This window comes from Adiantum capillus-veneris, chromosome 19, assembly GCF_014529385.1.
Source record: "Adiantum capillus-veneris isolate H3 chromosome 19, ASM1452938v2, whole genome shotgun sequence".
NCBI lineage: Eukaryota > Viridiplantae > Streptophyta > Polypodiopsida > Polypodiales > Pteridaceae > Adiantum > Adiantum capillus-veneris.
Genome location: NC_140949.1, coordinates 18,103,095 through 18,128,615, shown reverse-complemented (window position 1 = coordinate 18,128,615; position 25,521 = coordinate 18,103,095). Strand labels below are relative to the sequence as shown.

The following is a 25,521-nucleotide window of genomic DNA, read 5'->3' as shown; positions in this document are numbered from 1 at the left end:
TGGGTTCAAACCTCCTTGACAACTCGTGTGACATGAAACCCTTAGGGGCTGTTCCCATGGTCCATATGATGGATTGACCACCCTTAACCGGATGGGATGCTTCACCTCACAGAGTCGAGTGTGTGAGTTGTAATTTCAAGTTCCTACTCTCTAAAAAAAAAGAAAAAAAAGAAAAAAAAAAAGAAGGTCGGGTGGCACTCACCTCGGAAATCTACAAGTTCCATGCCTTCTCCGGCGGGGAGCCGTTGAGCTGCTGGAAAATGCAGAGAAATAGCGAATAACCAATAATCCAGCTCCTTCAGTGCCCTGGCTCCGTGCAGTGTGAATGGAACAGTGTGAATGGAAGAGGAGAGCAAAGCGCTGCCAGTCATGAGTTCTCCAAGCGCAGCCTGAACACAGCGTAAGCCTACGGAGCATGGATACCTCATTTTCCACAGCTAAAGACTTGTGCCTGCCTAAAGCCGATCAACACCCGCAGATTCTACACAGAAGAGTCTCACATCTTTCCTGTAACTACCCACTTTCCAAGCCCTTTGCCTTGCAGGCCAGGCACAATTGCCCCCTAAAGAATTCCAGGGACACCGCTTCAAAGCCTTTCAAATCCTGGCTGTGGAGTAGCAATGGGAAAAAACCGACTTCAAATAAACTCGATAAGAGCCCGGTTGGAGATGTCTCAAAGTGGGCTCCCTTCCTTCTATACAGAGTCCTTCTGTTGGTCGGCATTGGGCTTGGAACAAGAGCTCCGGCTATAGCAGCTCCTCCTACTTCTGAAGTTGCTATTCAAAAAGAAGTAAAGAAGACCACTCAAAACACAGCAGAGAATAGAGATGTGAAGAGTGAAAGAGCAGAGAACGTGGAGAACAGCACAGCAGAGAAGAGTCTACAAGCAGATGCTGAGAGTAAGGGAATTGCATGTCTAGGTGAGTCATTCTGGGAAGAGCTGGACCTGTCTAAAGGATCCATTTTCACAATTCTGAAGGGTATCCTCGAAGGCGACCCAACCAATCTTGATGCTCTGGCGTGCTTGGCCAAGAATCTGGTTGACAGTGATGATGCACCACATGCATTGACTGTTATTGAGAAGCTTGAGCTGTTGGACCCTGATGAAATGGAGTGGAAGTACCTAAAAGGCTTTACTTATGACATTAATGGTCAATTCCAACAGGCGAAAACGATTTATGAGGGTATTTTAAAACTTGAACCGTTATCCTCCAAAGCAATACAGGTACTTAACAAGTTATTATGTTTCGAGCCCAGTATCAAAGAGGGGTGAAAGGTTGACCTCAAAGCTGACAGTTTCAGATCTTTGGCACTGTTTGTAGGGATTGATGATGGCAATGGATGAATTGGGCGAGATTGATGAAATGATAGAGGTGGTAGATAGAACTATGACCAAGGCCAGAGCAGAGAACAATATTTTAGAAGCCCGTAACATTGCAATGCTGGTAGGGCAATTTTACATGATGAAGGTACGCAATCTGCCCGCTTGTCTTGGGTGCTTATTTGGGTTTTCAAAGTGAACGGAGAAACATGGACTGAGAGAATTGTCGAAGTTGTTTTGCGACTTTCTGTCATTAAATGAGCTTGCTGGCAGTATGACCAAGCTGGATGCATCTGTTATGACCTGCCTTCATTGCGAAGTTGCACCATACAAGAAGGCTTTCTTGTTTTCTATCTTGTTTGCAATATGCCGACTGAGTGTAATAGAATGGTGTGCAGATAGGGTGCCTAGTGCACACTGCTCGTGCATAGCTTGGGGGTGGAGTCCACACGGGATCTCAGCAGGCCTAAGATGGCTATATGGGTGTGTAGCCCGGCACATCAAAGCCTTGGGTCTTGCCCGGCCAAGTGCGAATGGCCAAGGCCCAGTTATAAAGAGGACTTCTATGGTTGGGTGGTCATTCTTTAAAAGTGCTCCTATGCAGTTAGCTCACTCTAGAGCTCTACAAGAGAGGCGTAGGACGCCCAAGGATTCAGCGTACGTTTCATAGTATCAGAGCGTAGGTTTCACTAGTAGCAGAGCGCACGTGTCGCTGGTATCAGAGCAATAGTTCTTGGATCTTGTGGGATGGGCTATGTGCGAGTTTGTGGTCACCATGGAGGAGATAAGTCAAGTTGATTTGTGTTTTAACTGGTTTGGTTCCTTCGTGTTAAGTTTCTGTGTGATACTATGCGATGCAATGTACAACAGTTTCTGTGAAGCGAGTGTGTAAGCCTGTGTGCATATTAAGCACAATCAAACAGTTAATTGATTGCGTTCTGAAGTTAATTGACAGTTTTATCCCTTAAGTTTGCTTCAAGTGATCAAAGAGATAACTTTACTGTAGCACTTGTGCCTGAAAAGTTAAACACAAAACACAGAGTAGAGTTGCAAGCAGAGAGTAAAATTGCATGTAGCTATTTAATTAAGGGATGGGTGAATTTGTAAGGACTTTCATAGGTTGGCAGAATTCGACCCTGGACCAAAGCAAGATGGGCACTGCATTGAGGGAGAGGTCGGCTCAATACAGGAGAGTCCTTCTTTGAAAAGGTGCACGGCTATTTGAGGCTAGGGTAGCGCAGTAGGGCAATGCTGATCGTACAAGGCCAATTGAAGGAATGCTTACGAAGTCTTTGATGTAATGAAGGTGGAAAATCCTGAGAGCATGGGGAATGCCACAGCGAGAGCTGACAAGGGCATTGAGAGGGAAACCTAGGGCTATGGCAAGGGATGATGAGGGTGAGGGCCAATGAAGGAGGAGCACCATGATTCGCCACAATTGCAGGTGCATGAGAGAGACACTGACGCTTCCCTCTCCCTTGGATAGTATTAGTTACAACCGCCTCGCAAGAATGCAGGAACGAGACAGAGCGAGAGACCTCTGCTACAAACTCACACGGGAGGAGTGCTTTGACTTTTTGCCTGCAGCAGGTGGCCGAGGGAGTGGTAGGCAATAGGGGCAGCAGCGACGTTGCCTACATCCACCTGGGAAAGGGGTGACGCCACCACCGCCATGCTTGCATTCTCCCTCTCAGCATGGGACCATGGGTGTCACAAATTGCTGACATGTCAAAGCCGTGAAGAAGGGAGCCAACTTGCAGATGCTGGCCGAGGGGCCTAAACCCTAAGAAGAACAAGTAACCCTAAGAAGATGAGTGTCCCATAATTTGCTCAAGGTTCCTTTTTAGTTCTTATGGTAGGGAGAGCCTTCCGTTCTTAATGGAGAGTGCTATGATCACGAACAAAGTGAGTGGACACTGTCCATGCAAGTGTATGAGACTGAGAGATAGAGAGAAGAGAGATACGACACCAGAGACGTTAAACCCTCCTCCGAAGGTCCCACTCTCGTTGGCGAGAGTGGTCTACGATTGATTGCACAAACGGGTACAATGATGATGCATAAAACTGATGCAGATCTAGGCTATGTTGACGACGACAACCGGGACGGCGATGACGACAATAGGGCTGAAAATGGATGCTGTCCAAAAACGCTCAATGCTGAAATCTGCTACGAATGAAGTGATGATTTCGGGGCTGTTTTGGGGCTGCTGAAAAACGCTGAAAATACCCTGATGAAAACGCTGATTTGCTGCTGTGTTTAGGGCTGAAACGCTACCTGATCTGATGCGACTCAAGGCTGAAAACGCAGCCTGATCTGATGCTGAAAACGCTGGATTTTGCAGCTTGCTGGCGATGTTGGGAAATGCTGGATACAAGGGGAGGAAACTGTGCAGTAAATGCTGAAAACGCCAAGGGTAAGGGCTGGCGATGATGCAACAAAAACGCTAGGGCTGAGGGATGGGAAAAACGCCAAGGCAAGGGTGCTTGGTGGTTCTTGCTGAGAGAGGGGAGGACCTGTCGTCAATGGCCTGCTGTTCTCCTGGCTCATCTGCCATTTAGTGCTAACTTTGGTTGCTTATATATTTTCTTACCCAAATTGCCCTACCTACTTTTGTTGGAAAGTCACTTAAATTAATAAGTGAAAAATGTCAAAAATAGGTAAAATAGGCTAAATGTACTGGAAAAATCCCCTAACTGATTCTAAAGGATTCTGATGGCAATGCTTATGATCATGCTGTGTGCAACTAGAGGATATGCATCTATACTAAGTGACTGGGCATGCACGGTCTACGAATAGACTCACAAAAGTGCCAGATCACTTCTAATCTAGAGTGATTGGATTGACGGAACCCTGTTATGGTGTAGCTTGTCCACGGACACATAGGGTTGGATGTGTCATGTGACAGCCCTGAAGAAGGGAGCCAACTTGCAGATGCCGGCCGAGGGGCCTAAACCCTAAGAAGAACAAGTAACAGAAGAAGTCGTCTTACCAACTTATGGGGACCCCATCCGATGGGGCCCCAAGTGACATAAAGGATTAAAATAAAGCAGGAGTCTCACACACACACAAAAAGAGACTTGCTGCAGATTTTCGAAAATTGCGTTGGCATGATGACGTGGCAGGCTATATGGATTTCCGCGCGTTGTGCTTGCTGATGACGTGGCAAGCTGTACGGATTTTCGTAAGTTACACTGGCAGCTTTTTGGCATTGCTTTTGGACCAGATGCTTTTGAGTTTGAAGTTTTTCACAGGAAACTGCTTCTGGGGCCTAGGGCCTTTAAATATGAGGTTAGGGCTCATTCTCTGGCATGCTTCCTGGAGAAGGTGCAGAGTTTGGAGTACCGGCTTGTATTGTGTTGATGCAATATAAAGAAATATCGAAAGGGGCGACGAGGTTTGGGGCCAATACTCTCTGGGGTGGAATTCCGCCACTCCATGTCGCGTGTCGTCTCTCTCTTTCAGTTCAATTGCTATTGAAGTGCTAAAAGTTTGTTCAGTTCGTTCTTTTCTATTGGCACGTGGTGCCCGTCTTTCTGACAGTGGTATCAGAGCATTAGGCGTGTGCTTTTCTGAAAGCATACTGGTCCCACAAAAGAGCAGACAAAGCAAACCACAGACTTTTGGAATTTATTCGAGGTATCTTCGCCGTCCAACCTCCCACCCTTACTTCATCGCGCATCGGGCGCGCCTCCCGTCTTCACCGCTCTTGTCTTACAGGGCATAAGCCATTAAGCTCACTTGCAAGCGAAGGATCCAAGATTTGTTTCAAGTCACTGTTTTTTTCTCAAAAGCAGTGCCATGCAGATGTTGATGTCTGTAGCTATCAAGCAGCACACTCCAAGGACTTGGCAAGCTGTCAAGAAAATCAGAGCCCGAAGTTATATGGTTTCTGACATCTTCCTTCCGAGTGCAACTTCTGGCAGAGTGGGGTATCCTGATATGCTTGCCATGGAAACCCTAGCAGATTATAACTTGAAATTTCTTGATATCTCCCAGTAGATGTCTCTTCACGAGCAGATGACCTTGGAGGTTTTAGTGCGATTGCTATCTCGGGACTACCGTTGCCGCCAAAGAAACACTGTTTGTCCAAGAGCTGATGGACCATGCTGTGCTCGGCTACGACCCTATGGAATGGACCTAACCCTAATTTTTTTGTGCAGGTTTCAGGATGGAAAGTCAGTCGACTTTTTCGAGCTCGATTGATGTCGAGATTGCTTTTTAAGTTTGAAATCTGTTTGAGAACTTATTTGGTGAGCCTGTTTGAAATTTGTTTAAAATGGATGGTATCTGTTTTGAACCTGTTTCGGTGCCTATTTGAAATGTTTGACTCTGGTTTTAATACTGGTTTCAATGATTGGTGATTTTACTCCCTGGTGGAGTAGTGAGAAATGAGTGTTGTTTTTACGCATGGCCTGGACCCTTGTGGTTATTTTACGGGGGGAGTATTGTTGTTGTGACTCTCGGCCCGGACTTGGATGGTTATGCGGGAGGAGTATTAAGAAGTCTGAGCAGTGGTTACTCTCAGCACCTCCAAACGACGCAGGCTGCGGTCTGGGGGGCGTTTGGTGGTAAAAGGCCTCTATATCTCCCGGTCCGGACCTTTTTAGGTTATGCGGGAGGAGTGATGAGGGAGTTGTTGAATCTCTCGGCCCAGACCTTGTTAGGTTATGCGGAAGGAGTGTTCATCGGCGGCTTTATGTTTCTATGTCTTGTAACATGCATATGTAAGCATTTGTGTTGCATTGTGATGTGCCAACCACTGAATATTCCTAATTGGATGGGATTGCCGGGGTATGTAATTTTAGTGCATCAAGACACCCGTGGAAGATCAGTACGGTCTGGGTGTGATGGCTAATTTTACTACGCCGGAATATCGAGAGTTCTGATCTAGACGAAAGGAGAAGCTAACGCCTTGATCAAAAGAGCCGAAAGGAGAAGCTAACTCCTTAACAAAAAGAGCAAACTGATTGTCCTTCGGAATGACCCTCGGAAATTTTTGAGCTAACTTGAGTTGTTTTGCAGATATGTTGTAATCGCGGACGATTACTCTTTTTCAAGAAGGGGAGATTTCACAAATTGTTGACGTGTCACAGCCCTGAAGAAGGGAGCCAACTTGCAGATGCCGGCCGAGGGGCTTAAACCCTAAGAAGAAAAAGTAACAGAAGAAGAAGTCCTACCAACTTATGGGGACCCCGTCCGATGGGGCCCCAAGTGATATAAAGGATTAAAATAAAGCAGCACTCTCACACACACACAAAAAGAGACTTGCGGCAGATTTCTGAAAATTGTGTTGGCATGATGACGTGGCAGGCTGTACGGATTTCTGTAAATTACGTTGGCTGTTTTTTGGCATTGCTTTTGGACCAGGTGCTTTTGAGTTTGAAGGCTTTTCACTGGAAATTGCTTTTGGGGCCTAGGGCCTTTAAATATGAGGTTAGGGCTCATTCTCTAGCATGCTTCCTGGAGAAGGTGCAGAGTCTGGAGTATCGGCTTGTACTGTGTTGATGCAATATAAAGAAATACCAAAAGGGGCGCCAAGGTTTGGGGCCAATACTCTCTAGGGTGGAATTCGGCCACTCCGTGTCGCGCGTCGTCTCTCTCTTTCAGTTCAGTTGTTATTGAAGTGCTAAAAGTCTGTTCAGTTTGTTCTTTTCTATTGGCACGTGGTGCCCGTCTTTGCACAATGGGAGTGTACACCCGCTCTTTGGGCCATACCTTGACCCACATGCCTTCACGTTGTGGGGGAGCAGGAGAGAGAGCCCACTTGCTGTCCTATGTGATGAGAGTGAAGGAGAAGAGGAGAGTGGCGCAGAAGAAACACACGCAGGGAAAAACGTGAGAGAGAGAGAGAAGGCTCGTAGAAAATTTGGGAGAAGTCACGATTTTTTATTTGGGCTTGACCTTTGAGTATATGAGTAAGTGACTAGGGGGCCATTCACACTTGGGCCCCCTCACTTATAAGTCTTTTAACTTATAAGTTAATAAGTACAAGGCACTTAGGCCTTTATTCCCTAACAACCTCCCACCTAAAGGCAATGTACCTTGGGAGATCAAAGAATCAACTAACTATGATACATCAGCTGATCATGCACTTACTCCTCCAACACCCATCATCTGACGGCAATATGCAAACCGCTCTGCTGGAAGACTCTTGGTCAAAAGATCTGCAGGATTGTCATCTGTGTGCACCTTGACAAGTGTAATGCTCTTGTCATCAAGCACACTCCTGATAAAATGATACTTCACCTCTATGTGCTTTGTCTTGACATGAAAAACAGGATTCCTTGCAAGCATAATAGCACTCTGACTATCACAGTGTAGCACAGGAACCGGTGACTTAATGCCAAGCTCTTCTACCAAACGCATGAGCCACAAAGCTTCTTTGCATGCCTCAGTGGCAGCCACATACTCAGCCTCAGTGGTAGACAAAGCAACACATTTTTGCAGTCTAGAAATCCAAGAAACTGCACCTCCTGTGAATGTAAACACATATCCAGAGGTAGACTTCCTGCAATCTGGATGTCCAGCAAAATCTGCATCTGTAAAGCCATGCACAGATGTCTCACTCTTCCCAAAACAAATGCACAAGTCTTTAGTGCCTTTCAAGTATCTCAAGATACACTTCACTGCTTCCCAATGCTTTTTGCCAGGATTGCTCATGTACCTGCTTACCACTCCCACCGCAAATGCAATGTCCGGACGTGTAGCAACCATAGCATACATCAAACTGCCAACGGCTGATGCATAAGGAATCTTGGCCATTTCAGCCCGCATATTATCTGTGTTTGGGCAGTCATGTGCAGTCAGTTTTACATATGGAGGCAGCGGAGTACCAAGTGCCTTTCTCCCATCCATATGTGTGGAGGAGCAGGAGAGATTGAACCGGACTATCCAAGAGAAAGTTCGGAGTATGCTGTCACATGATGCATAAGGAATCTTGGCCATTTCAGCCCGCATATTATCTGTGTTTGGGCAGTCATGTGCAGTCAGTTTTACATATGGAGGCAGCGGAGTACCAAGTGCCTTTCCCCCATCCATATGAAAACGATGTAGCACCTTATTAACATAATCTCGTTGAGATAGATACAGACGCCTGTTGGGTCTATCTCGAGAGATACGCATGCCCAAAATATGATTAGCATCACCAAGATCCTTCATGTCAAAGCGATTCTTTAAGCTTTGCTGTAATGCATCCAACTCTGTGACATTGTTACCCGCAATAAGCATGTCATCAACATACAAAATCAGCAATAGAAGAGATCCATCACTTGCCGTTTTGATATACAAACAGTGATCAGAATTACTTCTTTTGTATCCTTGAGACCTCATGAATGTATCAAACTTGTGATACCATGCACGGGGAGACTGTTTCAAACCATACAAGCTCTTCCAGAGTCTACATACTTTCTTCTCTTGCCCCTTTGACACAAAACCTTCTGGCTGCATCATATAGATCATCTCAAGCAAATCGCCATGCAAAAACGTTGTTTTGACATCCATTTGCTTTAACTCCATATCTTCAGAAGCAACCAGGCCTAAAACAAGACGTAATGTGGCAAGCTTTACAACAGGAGAAAAAATCTCATCAAAATCAACACCATGCTTTTGCTTGTACCCTTTAGCAACCAAACGTGCCTTGTACTTAGAAGAAGCATCAGATGTGATCTTGGTCTTGTAAACCCATTTACATGGCAGAGCCTTATGCCCTTTAGGCAAATCAACCAAGTCCCATGTATGGTTTTTGTCCAAAGACTGCATTTCCGAAACCATTGCTTTGAACCATTTCTTACTGTCTTCCCGTTGCATAGCCTCTTTATAGCAAGACGGCTCACCACAATCAGTAAGCATGACATAGTCCAAAGACGGTTCATATCTATCGGGGGGCCTTGTCACCCGAGTAGACCTACGCACCCAATGATCCATAACAGGAGGATTTTCAGCCTGTAAACCATCAAAAACAGCAGGCTGTTCAGCCGGTTGCATCGCAACAACGGGCGGTTTAGGAGCATCAACCTGTTCCCCTACCTGTGGTGCATCAATGGCAACTTGTTGGGGCTGATTTTCAGCAGCTAATGGCTGATTTTCAGCACCATTTTCAGCATGTAAAGGCTGCTGAACATTGGGACTTCTTGGCTGTCCATATGTAACATCTTCACGAAAAACAACCCGGTGCACTTCCTCGACCTTTGTGGGCTGTTTGTGCATGCAATTCTCATTGAAGATGACATCATTGCTGCGTATGATTTTCCGTAATGCGGGATCCCATAATCTATACCCCATTTCACCATCCTCACCGTATCCTAGGAAAATGCATTTATGAGACTTTGGTTCTAGTTTGGTGCGCAGTTCACTCCGGATGTGAACATAGGCCTCACAACCAAACACTCTTAAATGTGCATATGAGGGTGGCTTGCCAGACCACACCTCCTCAGGCACCTTTCCACCCAAAGCCTTGCTAGGTGAGCGATTAATTAAGTGAATAGCTGTTTGCACAGCTTCTGCCCAAAAACCATGAGGTAATGCAGCATGTGACAGCATACTCCGAACTTTCTCTTGGATAGTCCGGTTCAATCTCTCCTGCTCCTCCACACATGGTATCAGAGCTTTAGGGTTTCCAAGAGAGCCATTTTCGCAACACAGATCAGAATTCTGTTCTTGCTCGCTGCGGGAAGGATATTCAACCGTTTTCGAACAACTCTGTCGCGAAGGGATCCTCTCACCGTGTAGAATCGACCTCCGGTGACAGTTTCCCCAAAATTAGAGTTTCAAAAACTGGCGAACAGCAGCCTATTTCTGCTGAAATTGACCAATTTCGGGGTCAATTTGATGCAATTTCATTAGGGCAAGTCTCACAGGTCAATCTTACAGGTGTTTCCACCAACGAGGTTCTGAAAATTCAGCAAAACAGGTGTTTACAGGTCTGATTTTTGCCCTAAAACAGGGAATTTCAGCAAGCAAATGATGTATACACCTTGTGGAAACCTTTGGTAAGGGTTTGGCAGTGAATGTACGCCGTTTTGGAGTGATTTCGCGTGAAATTTGCTCGCTGTTTTTCTGTAACAGCAAGCTGTTTTTTGCTCGATTGCGCACATTTGGACGTGTTTAGGTCGGCAAAACAGGGTTTCAGTGTTTGCAATCACTCAGAATGGCTTCTAGCAGTGAAAGTGGCAATTTGTTGCACATTCGCAAGCTTGAAGGTGCCCATAACTTTGCTATATGGAAGAAGCAATGTTATAATGTGATGTTGCAGAAGAAACAGGCGAAACCTGTTAAGTTACAGGGTGTGAAACCGGTTGATATGGAGGTTGAAGAATGGGAAGAAGTGGACGAGTTGGCTCGCTCCACGATCATGCTTTCGGTGTCTGACAATTTACTCTTCAATGTAGAGAATGAGCAGACAGCATGGGGCATGTAGAAGCGTTTAGATGAGTTGTATGTACAGCAGAGTGCTGCCAGTAAAGTGTATTGGCTTAAGAAGCTTATGGATCTCCGCATGAAGGAGGGCACGCACATGTCAGTGCACCTCAATGAATTCAATTCTATTTTCAGTCAACTAACAGAGCTGAAATTCACGATTGATGAGGAGTTCAAAGCTACTTTTCTGCTATGCACATTGCCTGAGAGTTGGGATGTATTCCGGACAGCTCTTAGTAACTCAAGTGCATCACTTAAGTATGCAGATGTAGAGAGTTCTCTCTTGATGGAAGAGATGAACAGGAAGAACACCACAGGTGGGTCTTCTAATGCATTGCACTTGAGAGGCAGGTCTCAACAGAGGGAGAAATCTGACAGTAAGGACAGGGCACGCAGCAAATCTCGTAGGAAAGATGTTGTGTGTCATCATTGTGGAAAGAAAGGGCATTATAAACGGGAATGCTATGAGTGGAAGAAAGAGAAGAACAAGGGTGCTGAAACTGATGCAAAGGACAAGGGAAATGCCAAGAAGAGCACTGTTTTGATTGAGGAAATCAATGTTGCTAGTAGTTGTGACAGTGACAGCAGCACTGATGTACTCAATGCCTCTTCTGTGGATGCACATACCCTTGCTATGGGTTCTGATGTGGACATGCATACTTGGATTCTTGATTCAGGTGCCTCCTTTCATGTAACACCTCATAGGGATTGGTTTACACAGTACTCAGGTGAGGTGCAGGGCACTGTTTATTTGGGAGACAACTATGCATGTGACATTGCAGGTATTGGCAGTGTCCAGTTTTCCTTTGCTGATGGTATGACTTTTGTCTTGCACAAAGTGCGTCATGTGCCAGAACTCAAGAAGAGTTTGATTAGTACAGGGCAGCTAGATGATGCAGGCTATCACACCACTTTTGGTGATAGCAAGTGGAAAATTTGTAAAGGGGTCCGGAATGTAGCCAAGGGTTGTAAATCGGACACTTTGTATCCTTTGCATGTATCTAGTGTGCGTGACCATGTTGTCGCCGTAACCGAGCAGCCAAGTGTTTATTTGTGGCATGGCCGGTTGGGACACATGAGTAAAAGAGGAATGGAAACTCTGTCTCGTTGTGGTTATTTGTCGTGTTTGAGGTATGTTGATTTTTCTCATTGTGAGCACTGTATTTATGGTAAGCACAGTCAAACACCGCACAAAAGGTCTCTTTCTTTGAAGTCTGACAGGTTAGACTTAATGCATTCCGATGTATGTGAAATGCCACAGTTGTCCTTAGGGGGAAAGAAATATTTTGTCTCGTTTATCGATGATGCTACACGTAAGGTGTGGGTGTATCCAATACGTGCTAAAAGCGATGTTTTGGATACTTTCAAGAAGTTTCTTGCGTTTGTTGAGAATCAAACTGACAAGAAGCTTAGGTCTTTGCGCTCAGACAATGGGGGGGAGTATGTATCAAAAGCATTTATTGACTTTTGTGCTACTAAAGGTATTAAAAGAGAGCTCACGGCTCCCTTTAATCCCTCTCAGAATGGAGTTGCAGAGAGGTTGAACCGGACTATCCAAGAGAAAGTTCGGAGTATGCTGTCACATGTTGCATTACCTCATGGTTTTTGGGCAGAAGCTGTGCAAACAGCTATTCACTTAATTAATCGCTCACCTAGCAAGGCTTTGGGTGGAAAGGTGCCTGAGGAGGTGTGGTCTGGCAAGCCACCCTCATATGCACATTTAAGAGTGTTTGGTTGTGAGGCCTATGTTCACATCCGGAGTGAACTGCGCACCAAACTAGAACCAAAGTCTCATAAATGCATTTTCCTAGGAGCAGGAGAGAGAGCCCACTTGCTGTCCTATGTGATGAGAGTGAAGGAGAAGAGGAGAGTGGCGCAGAAGAAACACACGCAGGGAAAAACGTGAGAGAGAGAGAGAACGCTCGTAGAAAATTTGGGAGAAGTCACGATTTTTTATTTGGGCTTGACCTTTGAGTATATGAGTAAGTGACTAGGGGGCCATTCACACTTGGGCCCCCTCACTTATAAGTCTTTTAACTTATAAGTTAATAAGTACAAGGCACTTAGGCCTTTATTCCCTAACACACGTCACCTTGACCAATTAACAAATTAATTGACCCACGTGACCAATTAGGAGGAGCTCTTTCAATTTTTACACACACAGAGAGAGAGAGAGAGAGAGAGAGAGAGAGAGAGAGAGAGAGAGATCTTCAAAACCACCTACTAAATCTCTCTCTTTCAACTAGCCAAAGAACATGAGGGCACACCTAATCTAGTTCGGATTTTACGCTAAAATTTGGAACATCTGTTGGGAAATGACAACTAATTGGCAGCGCTCTCATTAGAGACACTCTCATTTAATACTTCCGTTGCACATTACATTGGTATCAGAGCTCCTTGTTAGTGTTCGGTATCATCACTCAAGGAAAGAAGCACAAGAACCACAATAATTTTTTTTTGCTGACCTTTCACAAACTGGTGACATGGCAGGCCTTTGGACACACTGAGAAATGCGCCAACACGTTGCAGCGGAAAATCTGCCGCAATTCTCACTGACATGCTGACGTGGCAGTGCACGTACGTCCGTAAATTACACTGACTGATTTTCTGGCAACTTTTGGACTACAATTGCTTTTGAGATTAAGAGCTTTTGATTTTGAGATCTTTGGGGCTCTGCTTTTGGGCATCCCTTGTAACAATAAATAGCTCTCTTGGGTCTCATAACTGAGAGTATCTGGACGCAGAGTCTGAGTGTGAGATCCCAGAGACTCCCTTGTACTTTGCACACAGATTAATATAAAAAGAAATACCGAAAGGGGCGCCAGTCATTGGGGCCAATACCTCTGGGCACGGAACTACGCCGGGCCATGTCGTCTTTGTGAACTGTTTTGAAGTGAATCTCTGTTGTGTCAAAGTAGAATCTTGGCTTGGTGTGTCCAAGTTTGTTACAGTGGTATCAAAGCCCGGTCGATTTCTCTTCTATCAAGAATTTCGATCCTTTTCTCGCGACACTTATGGATTTTAACAAGAATCAGTCGACTTCTTCTACATCTGCTAATGCGGGAGGAGATCACGAAGAAGATTTTGATGATCAAACAGAGGAAGAGTACGGGCCACCTTGGCCTACTCAGTACGAACTTGAAGAGATGGAACGTCGACAGCAGGTTGACGAGTGCACAAAGTAGATGATTAAAATTGCAAAGGATCCGCAGTTTGCAAAATTTTTGTCTCAGCAATGCATCGCAAAAGTGCACACCCAGTGGTAGAAAGCCACAGAACCACCCATTAAACCGGCAATCAAGAAACCTCCTTCTCCGAGGATGTTTACAGAGCAAGAATTACAAGAGGTGGTTCAACTTCATGCAAAGTATCCATTCCGCTTCGGGTGATGACCATACACTGAGATCTTGGGTACTTAAGTTCATGAGGAACTTGGGTTCTTGAGGTTCTTGGATTCTTGAGGTTCTTGAGTGCTTGAGGTTCTTGAGTTCTTTAGCTTGCAATTTGTGTTAGAGAAGGCTTTTCTCTTACCTGAGCTTGACTCTTCCTTGCGGGCACGCCCCTTGGCGGCCTTGGGCTCACAGCAAAGTTGCTTTTTCCCACCTCACGTCGATTGGCCGACGGCTAAGTGCATGGTCTGCTCTGAATGAGTGAAAAGAGGAACAAGGGGAGGTTGGACAAGCCCTTCTTTCTTGGGTTACCTGTCACTCTTCAAAAACACGATTAGGAATCGACACACCCAAGTGGACTTGGGTTACGTGCGACCGCAACAAGCAAAACTTTTCTTGTGGTTCTTTCCTTGAGTGATACAGAACACTGCCAAAGCTCTGATACCAATGTAAGGTGCAGCGGAAGTGAATGTTGAACTTTGCTCAAGATGAGTGCTCCAAACTGTGCTTAAGGGTTCCTTTTACTTGCGGAAGGGAGAGCCTTCCGTTCCTTTAGTGAGAGAGTGCAAATGATCACAACAAAGTGAATGACACTGTGAATGAAGGTGCTGAGAGAGAGAGAGAGAGAGAGAGAGAGAGAGAGAGAGAGAGAGAGAGAGAGAGAGAGAGAGAGAAGAATACGGCACCAGACGGTTCTCAAACCCTCCTCCAAGGGCCCCTCTCACTATGACAAGAGAGGTCTATGCTATTGATTGCGCAAATATGGTACAATGGTCTAGATGCAATGGACTTGCTGACGATGTCGACGACAATGATGACGACGACGAGGATGGGCAGAAATCTGAAAAGCGGACTTCTACTGAATTTTGACACTGTGTCGGCGAGGACGGCGATGGCGACGACCCGACGACGATGCGCTGAAAACGCAGATGTTGAAATCTATGGACAGCGGGCTGAAACTGAAAACGTTGGCTGATCTGAGGGTATGGCGAGGATCTGCTGCGGGTAGGTAGATCTGCGAGGCTAAGGGTTGATTCTGCGAGGCTAAGTGTTGAAAACTGAAAACGCTAATGATCTGGGGCTGATCTCACGCCGGAATCTGCAAACGCTAGGATGAGTCTGCAAACTGAAAACTCTAGGCTGAATGTGTACCAAAACGCTAGGCTTGATCTGTTGATGAAAACGCTAGCTGTCTTGCTGCTGTTCGCTGAAACGCTAGGTCTCCTGCCGTCTTGCTGAGAAGGTGCAGTGCAAGTCACTGGAACTTCTGCTGCCTCTTCTGCTAGAAAGTGCTAGCGCTAGGTTTTTTATATAGTAACTTAGCAAAATTGCCCTGCCCAGTTTCCCAACAAAGTTACTTATTAAATAATAAGTGAAAAATGGATAAATAGGGAAAATGGGTTCTGTGCACTGTAAAATGCGCATGATGGGTACTGACTATCATGCTGATGATCATGCTGCGTGCAACCAGAGGATATGCAACTACTCTAAGTGCCTGGACATGCACGGCCTGCGCACAGGCTCACACAGGTGCCAAAACACTTCCTAAGCCAAGCTGAACCCTAGACTTGACGTAGCTTGTCCACATGCACATAGAGTTAGATGTGCATGTGACATCCGCCCCAATTCGCGCTGACATGTTGACGTGGCAGTGTACAGACGTCCGTAAATTACATTGATTGATTTTCTGGCAGCTTTTGGACTACAATTGCTTTTGAGGTTAAGAGCTTTTGATTTTGAGATTTCTGGGGCTTTGCTTTTGGGCATCCCTTGTAACAATAAATAGTTCTCTTGGGTCTCATAACTAAGAGCATCTGGACGCAGAGTCTGAGTGTGAGATCCCAGAGACTCCCTTGTACTTTGCTCACAGATTAATATAAAAAGAAATACCGAAAGGGGCTCTAGTCTTTGGGGCCAATACACCTGGGCACGGAACTATACCGGGCCGTGTCGTCTTTGTGGACTGTTTTGAAGTGAATCTCTGTTGTGTCGCGGTAGAATCTTGACTTGCGGTGTCCAACTTTGTTACAAGAACACTTGGGCGTGTCGATCACTAATCTGTGTTTTGAAGAGTGGCAGGTAACCCAAGAAAGAAGGGCCTTGAGAGCGGACCTTGCACTTAGCAGCAGGATAATTGACGCGAGGTGGGAAAAATTGTCACAAAGTGATGATGTGGCGGACAGCAGAAACCCTAATTTCTGCCAGAAACCCTAAAATTCCTGCAAACCCTAATTTTTGCCAAAAACCCTAAATTCCAGAAATCGCGGAGGCGGATTATTAATTTTTTTTTTTTTTTTGGAAAATGATGAGCGACGCGAATTTTGCTTTTGCTTTTTTTTAAAAAAAAAGAAAAGAGAAAAGACTCTCTAAGAGAGAGAGAGAACTGATGCTTTTGATTTTAAAAGCTTTTGGGGCTCTGCTTTTGGGCATCCCTTGTAACCTTTAAATTAGTGGTGAGGGCCTCACTTCTCAGAGCATCTGGACGCAGAGTCTGAGAGTGAAACCCTAACCGCTCTCTTGTACTTTGATGATTGATTAATACAAAAAGAAATACCGAAAGGGGCGCCAGTCTTTGGGGCCAATATCTCTAGGCACGGAACTCCGCCGGGCCAGTGCAAATCTATTGTGATCTGTGAATTGTTTTGAAGTGGTTATTTGGTGCTGTCGCGGTTGATTCTTGACTTGGAGTGTCCAAGTTTGTTACAGTGGTATCAGAGCACGGCCGATTTCTCTTCTACGGGAAATCCGATCCCCGAATTTTTTTTTCCGCGGCACCTATGGCTTCAGGCAATGATCAGTCGACTCCCTCTGCATCTGGAGATGCGGGCTGGGATCACAACGAAGATTCAGACAGAGAGTATGGCCCGCCTCGGCCTACTCAGGCGGAGCAAACAGAGATGGAGCGTCGTCAATTGATTGGCGATGCAACAAAGATGATGCTCAATTTTGCCAAGGACCCGAAGATGGTAAAATATATGAACCAGACCTCTTTGAAAGAGGTACAAATGGAGTGGCAGAGAACCACAACACCACTCCCGAAACCCGCTCTCAAGAAACCTTCTACCTCCAAGAAATATACAGAGAAGGAACTGGAGAACGTGGTTGATGCACGGATTGCTCAGCTTTTCGACGTGCAAAAGAAAGGCAAAAAGCACGGCAAAAAGCAGAACAAAGGTACTGACTTCCCGGGATATTTGGGTCGTCAGTCGACATTCGACAAAGCAAAGAAACGGAAGAAGCGTGTTCGATTTGAAGGAGTACCCAGTTCTTCTTCTTCTTCTTCTGACAGTTCTTCTAGCTCCTCGGATTAGAGCGAAGAAGACAGAAAAAAAGCAAAAAGCGAAGCAAGACACAGCTTCGGAACGGGCAAGAAAAAGGCAAAGAAGGCTACATCTCGCCCAGAGACTGACAGTTCTACTGAGGACTCGTCTACAGACAGCTCAGATTCCGATGACGGAAAGTTTTATGCGAACAAGAAGAATTTTTACAAAGCCAACCAGTATGACTTTCTCGAAGATAACAGCAAGAAAGTCAGAGAGTTTAAGGAAGGTGGCCACTCGATCAAGTTTGATACTTTTCAGGATACTCAGATGCTTCGAAGGCTTTGTCTCTTATACAGCAGTTTGACATCGCTTTCGCGGGAGGACGCTATTCAGAGCACTCCAAGATTCGGAGAGCTGCCTCTTACTCTGAGGGGAATGCTCGTACTTGGTGGTCCACGCTTCTATTAAGCAAGACTGTGCCAGTTACATGGCTGAAATTCAAGAGGCTTTTTATTTCTTCTTGGTTGACTCAAGAGTTTGAGCGAGATATACGAGCTGCTTGGAACCATCTCCGGATGACCAAGAGCGATACAGTGAATTCTTATTGTGAAAGATTCTGGAGCTCTTTTCTACCCGCCTCTTCATTCAAGAAGATCTCGTTCAGAGAACAAATTGAGCGGTTTACCTTGGGTCTACCTACAGAGATCCGAGATCACTGCTTGGAACAGAAGTCAGCTTCTATTCAGGAGTTGATGAGTCATGCGAAGCGGGGCTTTGCCATTCACTCTGGCAGTCTGACCTACCCCACAGATGAGGCCATGACACAACGAGCCAAACAGACTTCTGGGAATGAAAGTAGAATGAAAAAGAGCAACCCAGAGAAAAAAAAAGGATGCACGACCCAAGCTTACTCCTGAGGAGAGAGCTCGCTTCATCAGAGAGGGGAAGTGCTTTGGATGCGGGAAACATGGACATATTTCCGCAAAGTGCCCTGATAAGGCACAAAAAGAACAGAATGATAAAGACGACGACAGGTCTGAGAGTTCGAGAGCAGCTGAGGAATGTGGCAGAAAAGGCAGATAGAAAAGCAGAACTGGTACCACATGGCGTGGGACTTGCACCGAATCAAATGAATGAAAGTACAAACTTTGCCGTTTTTTTTTTGGGGCAAAGTGAAGGATCAAGAAGCTCTTTTGAAGGAGCCAAGGCCAACTTCTTTTCACTTGGAATCGGCGGCTCGATTTGGAACTGCGCCCGACAGACTGACGCCACTGGCGGAGGTAGTTCGACTGGCACCCGGATGGGATGTTGCCATTACACCGAGCATTGGCAAACTTCGTTTGCAATGACAGGGGTGTTCAGGGCACGTGAGTGACGTTCTACTCGGGATCCCTTGGTACCACAAGAACTACGCCGTGGTTGACTACCGGGCCGAGAAAGCGACTTTGATAAATGAAGGGCTTAGAGATTGTACTTGATGAACTTCAGTTTTCTTACTCATTCTTTTGGGAGAACTGAACCATGGATAAAAGTTGAATATGTTTTGACCTGAAGAAGAACGCCAAGATTTTTTTCTCCACGCTCATGCCGATTGCTTTTGAGAGGGCCTGAAGATCATACCATTGATCTGATATCTGGAAGCACACCACCGAATTGGCCACCTTATTGTGTGAGCCGAGTACAGAATGAAAAGATTATGAACTCAGTGAAAGACCTCTTGGAAAAGGGTCTTGTCCAGCTTAGTACTTCACCGTATTGCTCTCCAGTGTTGTTGATTTTGAAGAAAGACAGATCTTGGAGAATGTGCATCGATTATAGCACTCTCAACGAAATCACCATCAAGAACAGATTTCCGATTCCTAGGATCGATGATATACTCGACAGGTTACAGGGATCCTCGTGCTTTAGCAGGATTGACTTGAAGAGTGGATATCATCAGATCAGGATAGCGCCAGGAGATGTCTACAAGACAGCTTTTCGGACGACTTTTGGGTTATTTGAGTTTTTGGTGATGCCTTTTGGCTTAACCAATGCTCCTGCGACATTTAACCGGATGATGGACAGGATTTTTCGAGAGTACAGGCTATTTGTTGGCACTTTCTTTGACGACATCATTGTTTTCTCGAAGAATGAGGCAGAACACAGAGATCATCTGCTTCAAGTCTTTTAGGCATTACGAGATCACACGCTAGTGATTAATGCAAAGAAAAGTGAATTTTTTCCTACCATGGATACACTTTTTGGGACACATTGTGTCAGCAACACAACAGGAGTGCAAATGGACCCGGCCAAGATAGAGACTATCTGTGATTGGCCCGATTTGAGGAATGTCCATGAAGTTAGAAGCTTCTTGGGACTATGTTCATACTACAGGCGGTTCATACGAAAGTTTGCAGAGGTTGCTTCCCCTTTGCATATCTTAACACAGAAAGGAGTACCTTTTTCGTGGGGACCCACAGAGGTGACTGCCTTTCAAACATTGAAAGAGAAATTGACTACGGGACCTATTTTGACTTTGCTGGACTTGCAGAAGTCATTCGAAGTATATTGTGATGCTTGTGGTCGTAGTCTGGGTGCGGTCTTGATGCAAGAAGGCCATGTCATAGCTTACGAGAGCCGTTTGTTCTCTAGGCCGGAGATGACAGCACAGATTTATGAGAAAGAGCTTTTGGCGGTTATCCATGCTCTTACTCAGTGGCGGCATTACCTACTCGGAGCGGATTTTATTGTCTTTACAGACCATCAGAGTTTGCGCTACTTCTTGTCACAGAAGCAGCTTTCGGAAAAGCAGATGCGGTGGGCGAACATCTTGTCACAGTTTCACTTCTAGATTGTCCATGTGCACGGACAGAAGAATGTGGTGGCAGATGCTTTGTCTCGGAAACCGTTGGTTCTGGCTATTTCCGCGATACATCATAGGAGCTTCGAGGATATGGTCGATCAGTGTGCCACAGATACAGATTTTGCAGATATTTTCACACGGATACGAGATGGGGAGACAGTAGCTGGATACTCCCTTCGAGAAGGCTACTTGATGAAAAAGACTATGTTGTGCGTTACACAGCCGTTGAGGGAAAAGGTTATGACTGATTGCCAGTGTCCACCTTTTACGGGTCACCGCAGCATTGCTACCACCATGAAAGGGGTAGAGAGAGATTTCTTTTGGCGGAGACTGAAGAAGGATGTGGAAGAGTTTGTGCGCAGTTGCTTGGTATGTTAGAAGGTCAAGTTTGACAGGCATAAGGCACAGGGATTGTTACAGCCTTTACCCATACCCACCCACCCGCCCCTGGGAAAATATTGAAATGGATTTCATTTTTTTTTATCTCCCGAGAATACAGAATGATCACGATGATTTTCCGATTACATGGCACGCCTGAGACGATTGTCTCCGACAGAGACCCCAGATTTATGAGTTTGTTTTGGAAGGCAATTTGGGAGAACATTGGGACGCGGTTGCAGTTCTCGTCATCGTTCCACTTGCAGACTGACGGGCAATTTGAGATTGCCAATTCAGTGATTTTAGATTTATTGAAGTCTTGTATCTCGCATCAGAAGACTCAATGGGAAAAGAACTTACCTTTGGTGGAATTTGCCTACAATAACACGATACACTCTTCGACGGGGAAGACGCCATGAGAGATTGTTGAAACTGCTGCGAAGGTTCCATCCTTCCTAAGCACGAAAGATTAGAAATTTGAAGCGGATGAATATTCGCGAGATTTGGATACGGCTTTTGCCAAGGTTCACGAGACTTTACAGAAGTCTCAAGAACGACAGAAAAAGGCAGCGGATCGCCATCGTCGCGACTGGAAACTGAAGGAGGATGATTGGGTGCTCTTACTTTTGAGAAGGCACGCCTAAGAAAAAAAAAAGGGAAAGGAGAGGCTTTTTCCAAAGCTTAGTATGTGATACTACGGACCTTTCCAGATTACTGACAAGATAAATGATGTCTCCTTCCGATTGGACCTGCCAGATACTTGGAGGATTCATAATGCATTGCATGTGAGTCTCTTGAACCCTGTTAAGGGTGATGTGCCTGATGAGCAACCCAAAGTGGAAGAAAACGAGGAGATCCTTGTTCCTGAACAGATTTTGGCACATAATGATACGAAGAAAGGTAAAGTCCGAAGGCGGTTCTTGGTTAAGTTCAAGAACTTTCCTGCATTTGATGCGAAGTGGATGGAGGAGGAGGACCTAGCAGATACTCCTCGGATTGTGAAACTTTACCTCGATGTTTTGGTTTAGCATAGTCTACTCCAAACGGAACCCAGAAACTCAGCTTGGCCGAAGATCTGGTGCAGTGGGATGCACAAGAGGGGAGTCGCTCCACTCCTTTGTCAACAGATGCCTCGATTTTGATACTAAAGTCACTGATGTCTCTTTGAGCTTCAGGGATACTGAGAGCTGACAGTATTCTGCTGGATGACTTTATGAAATGGAATTCCTGATTATGATACTGATTTGTTCTTGACTTCTTGTGAGTGCAGGAACTGATAGCCGAAATGACTGCAGCATTTTGGTCTGATTGATCTCGAATAGACATGGTTGCAATAGGGGTTAGTCAATCGGACATCGATGAGGTCCCGATTGGACCTAGATGTGATTGCTAGCTACATTGCCGATAAATCATGGTCTAAGATCCGAATGAATGTTGAATGTCATGTGATGTCCTGTGATGTCTGGTGATGTCCTGTGATGTCGTGTGATGTGACTGTCGATTTTGTACATGTGCTAGATGTGTGTTCCTAGTACGTAGGTACTAACAGTCAGTGTCTGCTAAGACGGTTTATGGCTTTTGTCGGTTTTGCAGGCGTAATCGCGGTCGATTACAATGCTTTCAAGAGGGGGGTATGTCACAAAGTGATGACGTGGCGGACAACAAAAACCCTAATTTTTGCCAGAAACCCTAAAATTCCTGCAAACCCTAATTTTTGCCAAAAACCCTAAATTCCGGAAATCGCGGAGGCGGATTATTAAATATTTTTTTTTTTTGGAAAATGATGAGCGACGCGAATTTTGCTTTTGCTTTTTTTTTTTATAAAAAAAAAAGAGAAAAGACTCTCTAAGAGAGAGAGAGAACTGATACTTTTGATTTTAAAAGCTTTTGGGGCTCTGCTTTTGGGCATCCCTTGTAACCTTTAAATTAGTGGTGAGGACCTCACTTCTCAGAGCATCTGGACGCAGAGTCTGAGAGTGAAACCCTAACCGCTCTCTTGTACTTTGATGATTGATTAATACAAAAAGAAATACCGAAAGGGGCGCCAGTCTTTGGGGCCAATATCTCTAGGCACGGAACTCCGCCGGGCCAGTGCAAATCTATTGTGATCTGTGAATTGTTTTGAAGTGGTTATTTGGTGCTGTCGCGGTTGATTCTTGACTTGGAGTGTCCAAGTTTGTTACAAAAATCAACCTTGGTGTGAGCGCAAGGCCGCCAAGGGGTGCACCCGCAGGAAGGACTTGAGCTTGGGTAAGAGAAAAGCGTTCTTAAACGTAGATTGCAAGCCAAGAACCCCGAGTACTCACGAACCCCAAGAACCACGAGTACTCAAGAACCCCAAGAACCCCGAGTACCCAAGAACCCAAGAACTCAGTGCATGCATCACCCGAAGCGAAATGGATACTTTGCGTGAAGGTGATGAGAGTGGAGTTGGAGAAAACGAAGTTTCTACACCAGGAGGATTGTTTCCCGATCCTCCACCATCCCCATCTACGCCACGGATTGCACCAAACCCTATGGAGGCTTTGGTCAAGTCGATGATGGAGATGATGCTACAAGACGAAGCGCAACGCGCCACCATGGATCGCGATCGTGAAGGAAAAAGGGCAACTAAGAGCTTGAACGTGAGCAAGTACGCTAAGCTCAACGCTATGGCCGAAGAATGAAGCACAGCTATGAGCTCGAGTGTGAGCAAGCACGCGAGGCTCAACGCATAGCGGTCGACGAAAAGCGAGCGGCGATGGAATTAGAGCAAGAGGCGCAGAGAGACCAACACATGCTGGAGTTGGTCCTACAGGTACTCTCCTCGAAGACCGAGCCACTCAAGGAGGTCGGCGAGTCATCACTAGAGGAGACTACTCCAACAATCCAGTTAGTGAGAAGTTGACGTTTAGTAAGTATGATGGTAAGATGGATGCATCTGTGATTCATTCTTGGTTGCATCAATTTAATGCTTACTTTGCGACTAACAAGAAAACAAGCAACAATAATGTTTTGACTATTGCCATGTATCTAGCAGGTGATGCCATTAATTGGTATCAAGCTAGCAAGGAGTCATAGTTGGTTGAGCATCTTGAGCATGCCGAGGAAGGCATACCCCTCTTTCAGTTGGGTCGACTTCCAAAACAAGCTCAAGGCGCGCTTCATGCCGCCACAGTATCTCGATCGGATAAAAGAAGATTGGCGTGGTCTAAAGCAAAATGGTACTTTTGTTATTTAACCGTATTTTGCAGATAGGCGTTCAATTGCGCAAGTCGGATGACGAACGCAAGAGGCTTTCCTTTTTGGGTTAGACGAGTACATCAAGTTCGATGTACAAGTTTTCAGCCCTACGGACTACAATGACTCTTCAGAATTGCTGTGTCACAAGAGATAAAGCACAGCAAAGGTAAGTCGGAGGAGAGCAAGTCGAGTACTTCTAAGAATCAATCGAACGGTAAGACCACTGGTAAGCATGACGGTCAGAGTTACTTGGAACGCGGAACGAGAACGACGACGGGCCTCCCTGCGGAACGGGGGAACGGGAACGGGTCTGAAACGGGAATAAAGCGGAACAGGAGGCTTAAAAAACACCCAAATAATGCAATTTTTAGTGTTATGTGTTTGAATACATAACTTTGACTCTAATACCCACAAAAAACACGATTTGAAGACCATTCAATCTTATTATGACTTGATTGTGATGTGCGGCGCACCGCGGTCATAATACATACACAACAGACACAATGTCCGTATATGATAACACATGCAATTACAGATTAGAGCTCTCAAATAATTATAAGAGTAGATGTTAGATATAAGACTTGAAAGTTGAGCCATAACATTGAGCAAAATATACTTTTCGCTTAATTTTGGCTAACAAGGCCCGCCAAGGCGCTGCGAAAAAACCAAAGGTGACATATACCATAATGAGACTACAAGAGGGCAAAACACAATACCGAAAGACCAAAGGTGACAAATACCATAAAGATGCTACAAAGAGGGCAAGCCGCAATACAAAAAGGTATGGATAATGGAAGTCCTAAAGTCTCAACTCTTGAGTCTCAAGACTCAATACTTAAGAGCCACTAGCCTGAGAAGCCTCCTAATTAGTAGTAGTCGGTTGTACGTCGTGCACATCCTCCCATTCCTCATCATCGAGCTCTAGGCCCGGCTCGACCTGTCACAAAGTGATGACGTGGCGGACAGCAGAAACCCTAAGTTCTGCCAGAAACCCTAAAATTCCCGCAAACCCTAATTTTTGCCAGAAACTCTAATTTTCGGAAATCGCGGAGGCTGATTTTTTTTAATAAAAATAAAATAAAATGATGAGCGACGCGAATTTTGCTTTTTTTATAGAAAAAGAGAAAAGACTCTCTAAGAGAGAGAGAAACGATGCTTTTTATTTTAAAAGCTTTTGGGGCTCTGCTTTTGGGCATCCCTTGTATCTTTAAATAAGTGGTGAGGGCTTCACTTCTCAGAGCAGAGTCTGAGAGTGAAACCCTAGCCACTCTCTTGTACTTTGATCTGATTAATATAAAAAGAAATACCGAAAGGGGCGCCAGTCTTTGGGGCCAATATCTCTAGGCACGGAACTCTGTCGGGCCAGTGCAAATCTATTGTGATCTGTGAATTGTTTTGAAGTGGTTATTTGGTGCTGTCGCGGTTGATTCTTGACTTGGAGTGTCCAAGTCTGTTACAGTGGTATCAGAGCACGGCCGATTTCTCTTCTACGGGAAATCCGATCCCCGAATTTTTTTTCCGTGGCACCTATGGCTTCAGGCAATGATCAGTCGACTCCCTCTGCATCTGGAGACGCGGGCAAGGATCACAACGAAGATTCCGGCACGGAGTATGGCCCGCCTAGGCCTACTCCAACGGAGCAGCGAGAGATGGAGCGTCGAAAATTGATTAATGATGCAACAAAGATGATG

General features: G+C 45.4%; 1 protein-coding gene across 5 annotated transcripts in view; it reads left to right on the top strand.

The window, feature by feature from the left end:
- The first annotated feature begins 207 nt into the window (after window positions 1-207).
- LOC147433642 (protein SLOW GREEN 1, chloroplastic-like) overlaps window positions 208-25,521 on the top strand; it is a 51,667-nt gene continuing 26,353 nt past the window's right edge. For 3 of the 5 annotated variants that reach the window (XM_086490304.1, XM_086490303.1, XM_086490302.1), the window contains exons 1-2: window positions 209-1,225; window positions 1,323-1,469. In XM_086490304.1, coding sequence (XP_086346430.1) covers window positions 416-1,225; window positions 1,323-1,469 — 957 coding nt within the window. In that variant the 5' untranslated portion in view covers window positions 209-415. Of the gene's footprint in view, window positions 1,226-1,322; window positions 1,470-25,521 lie in introns of all 5 variants that reach the window. The other 2 variants (XM_086490300.1, XM_086490301.1) reach the window with 2 other exon arrangements.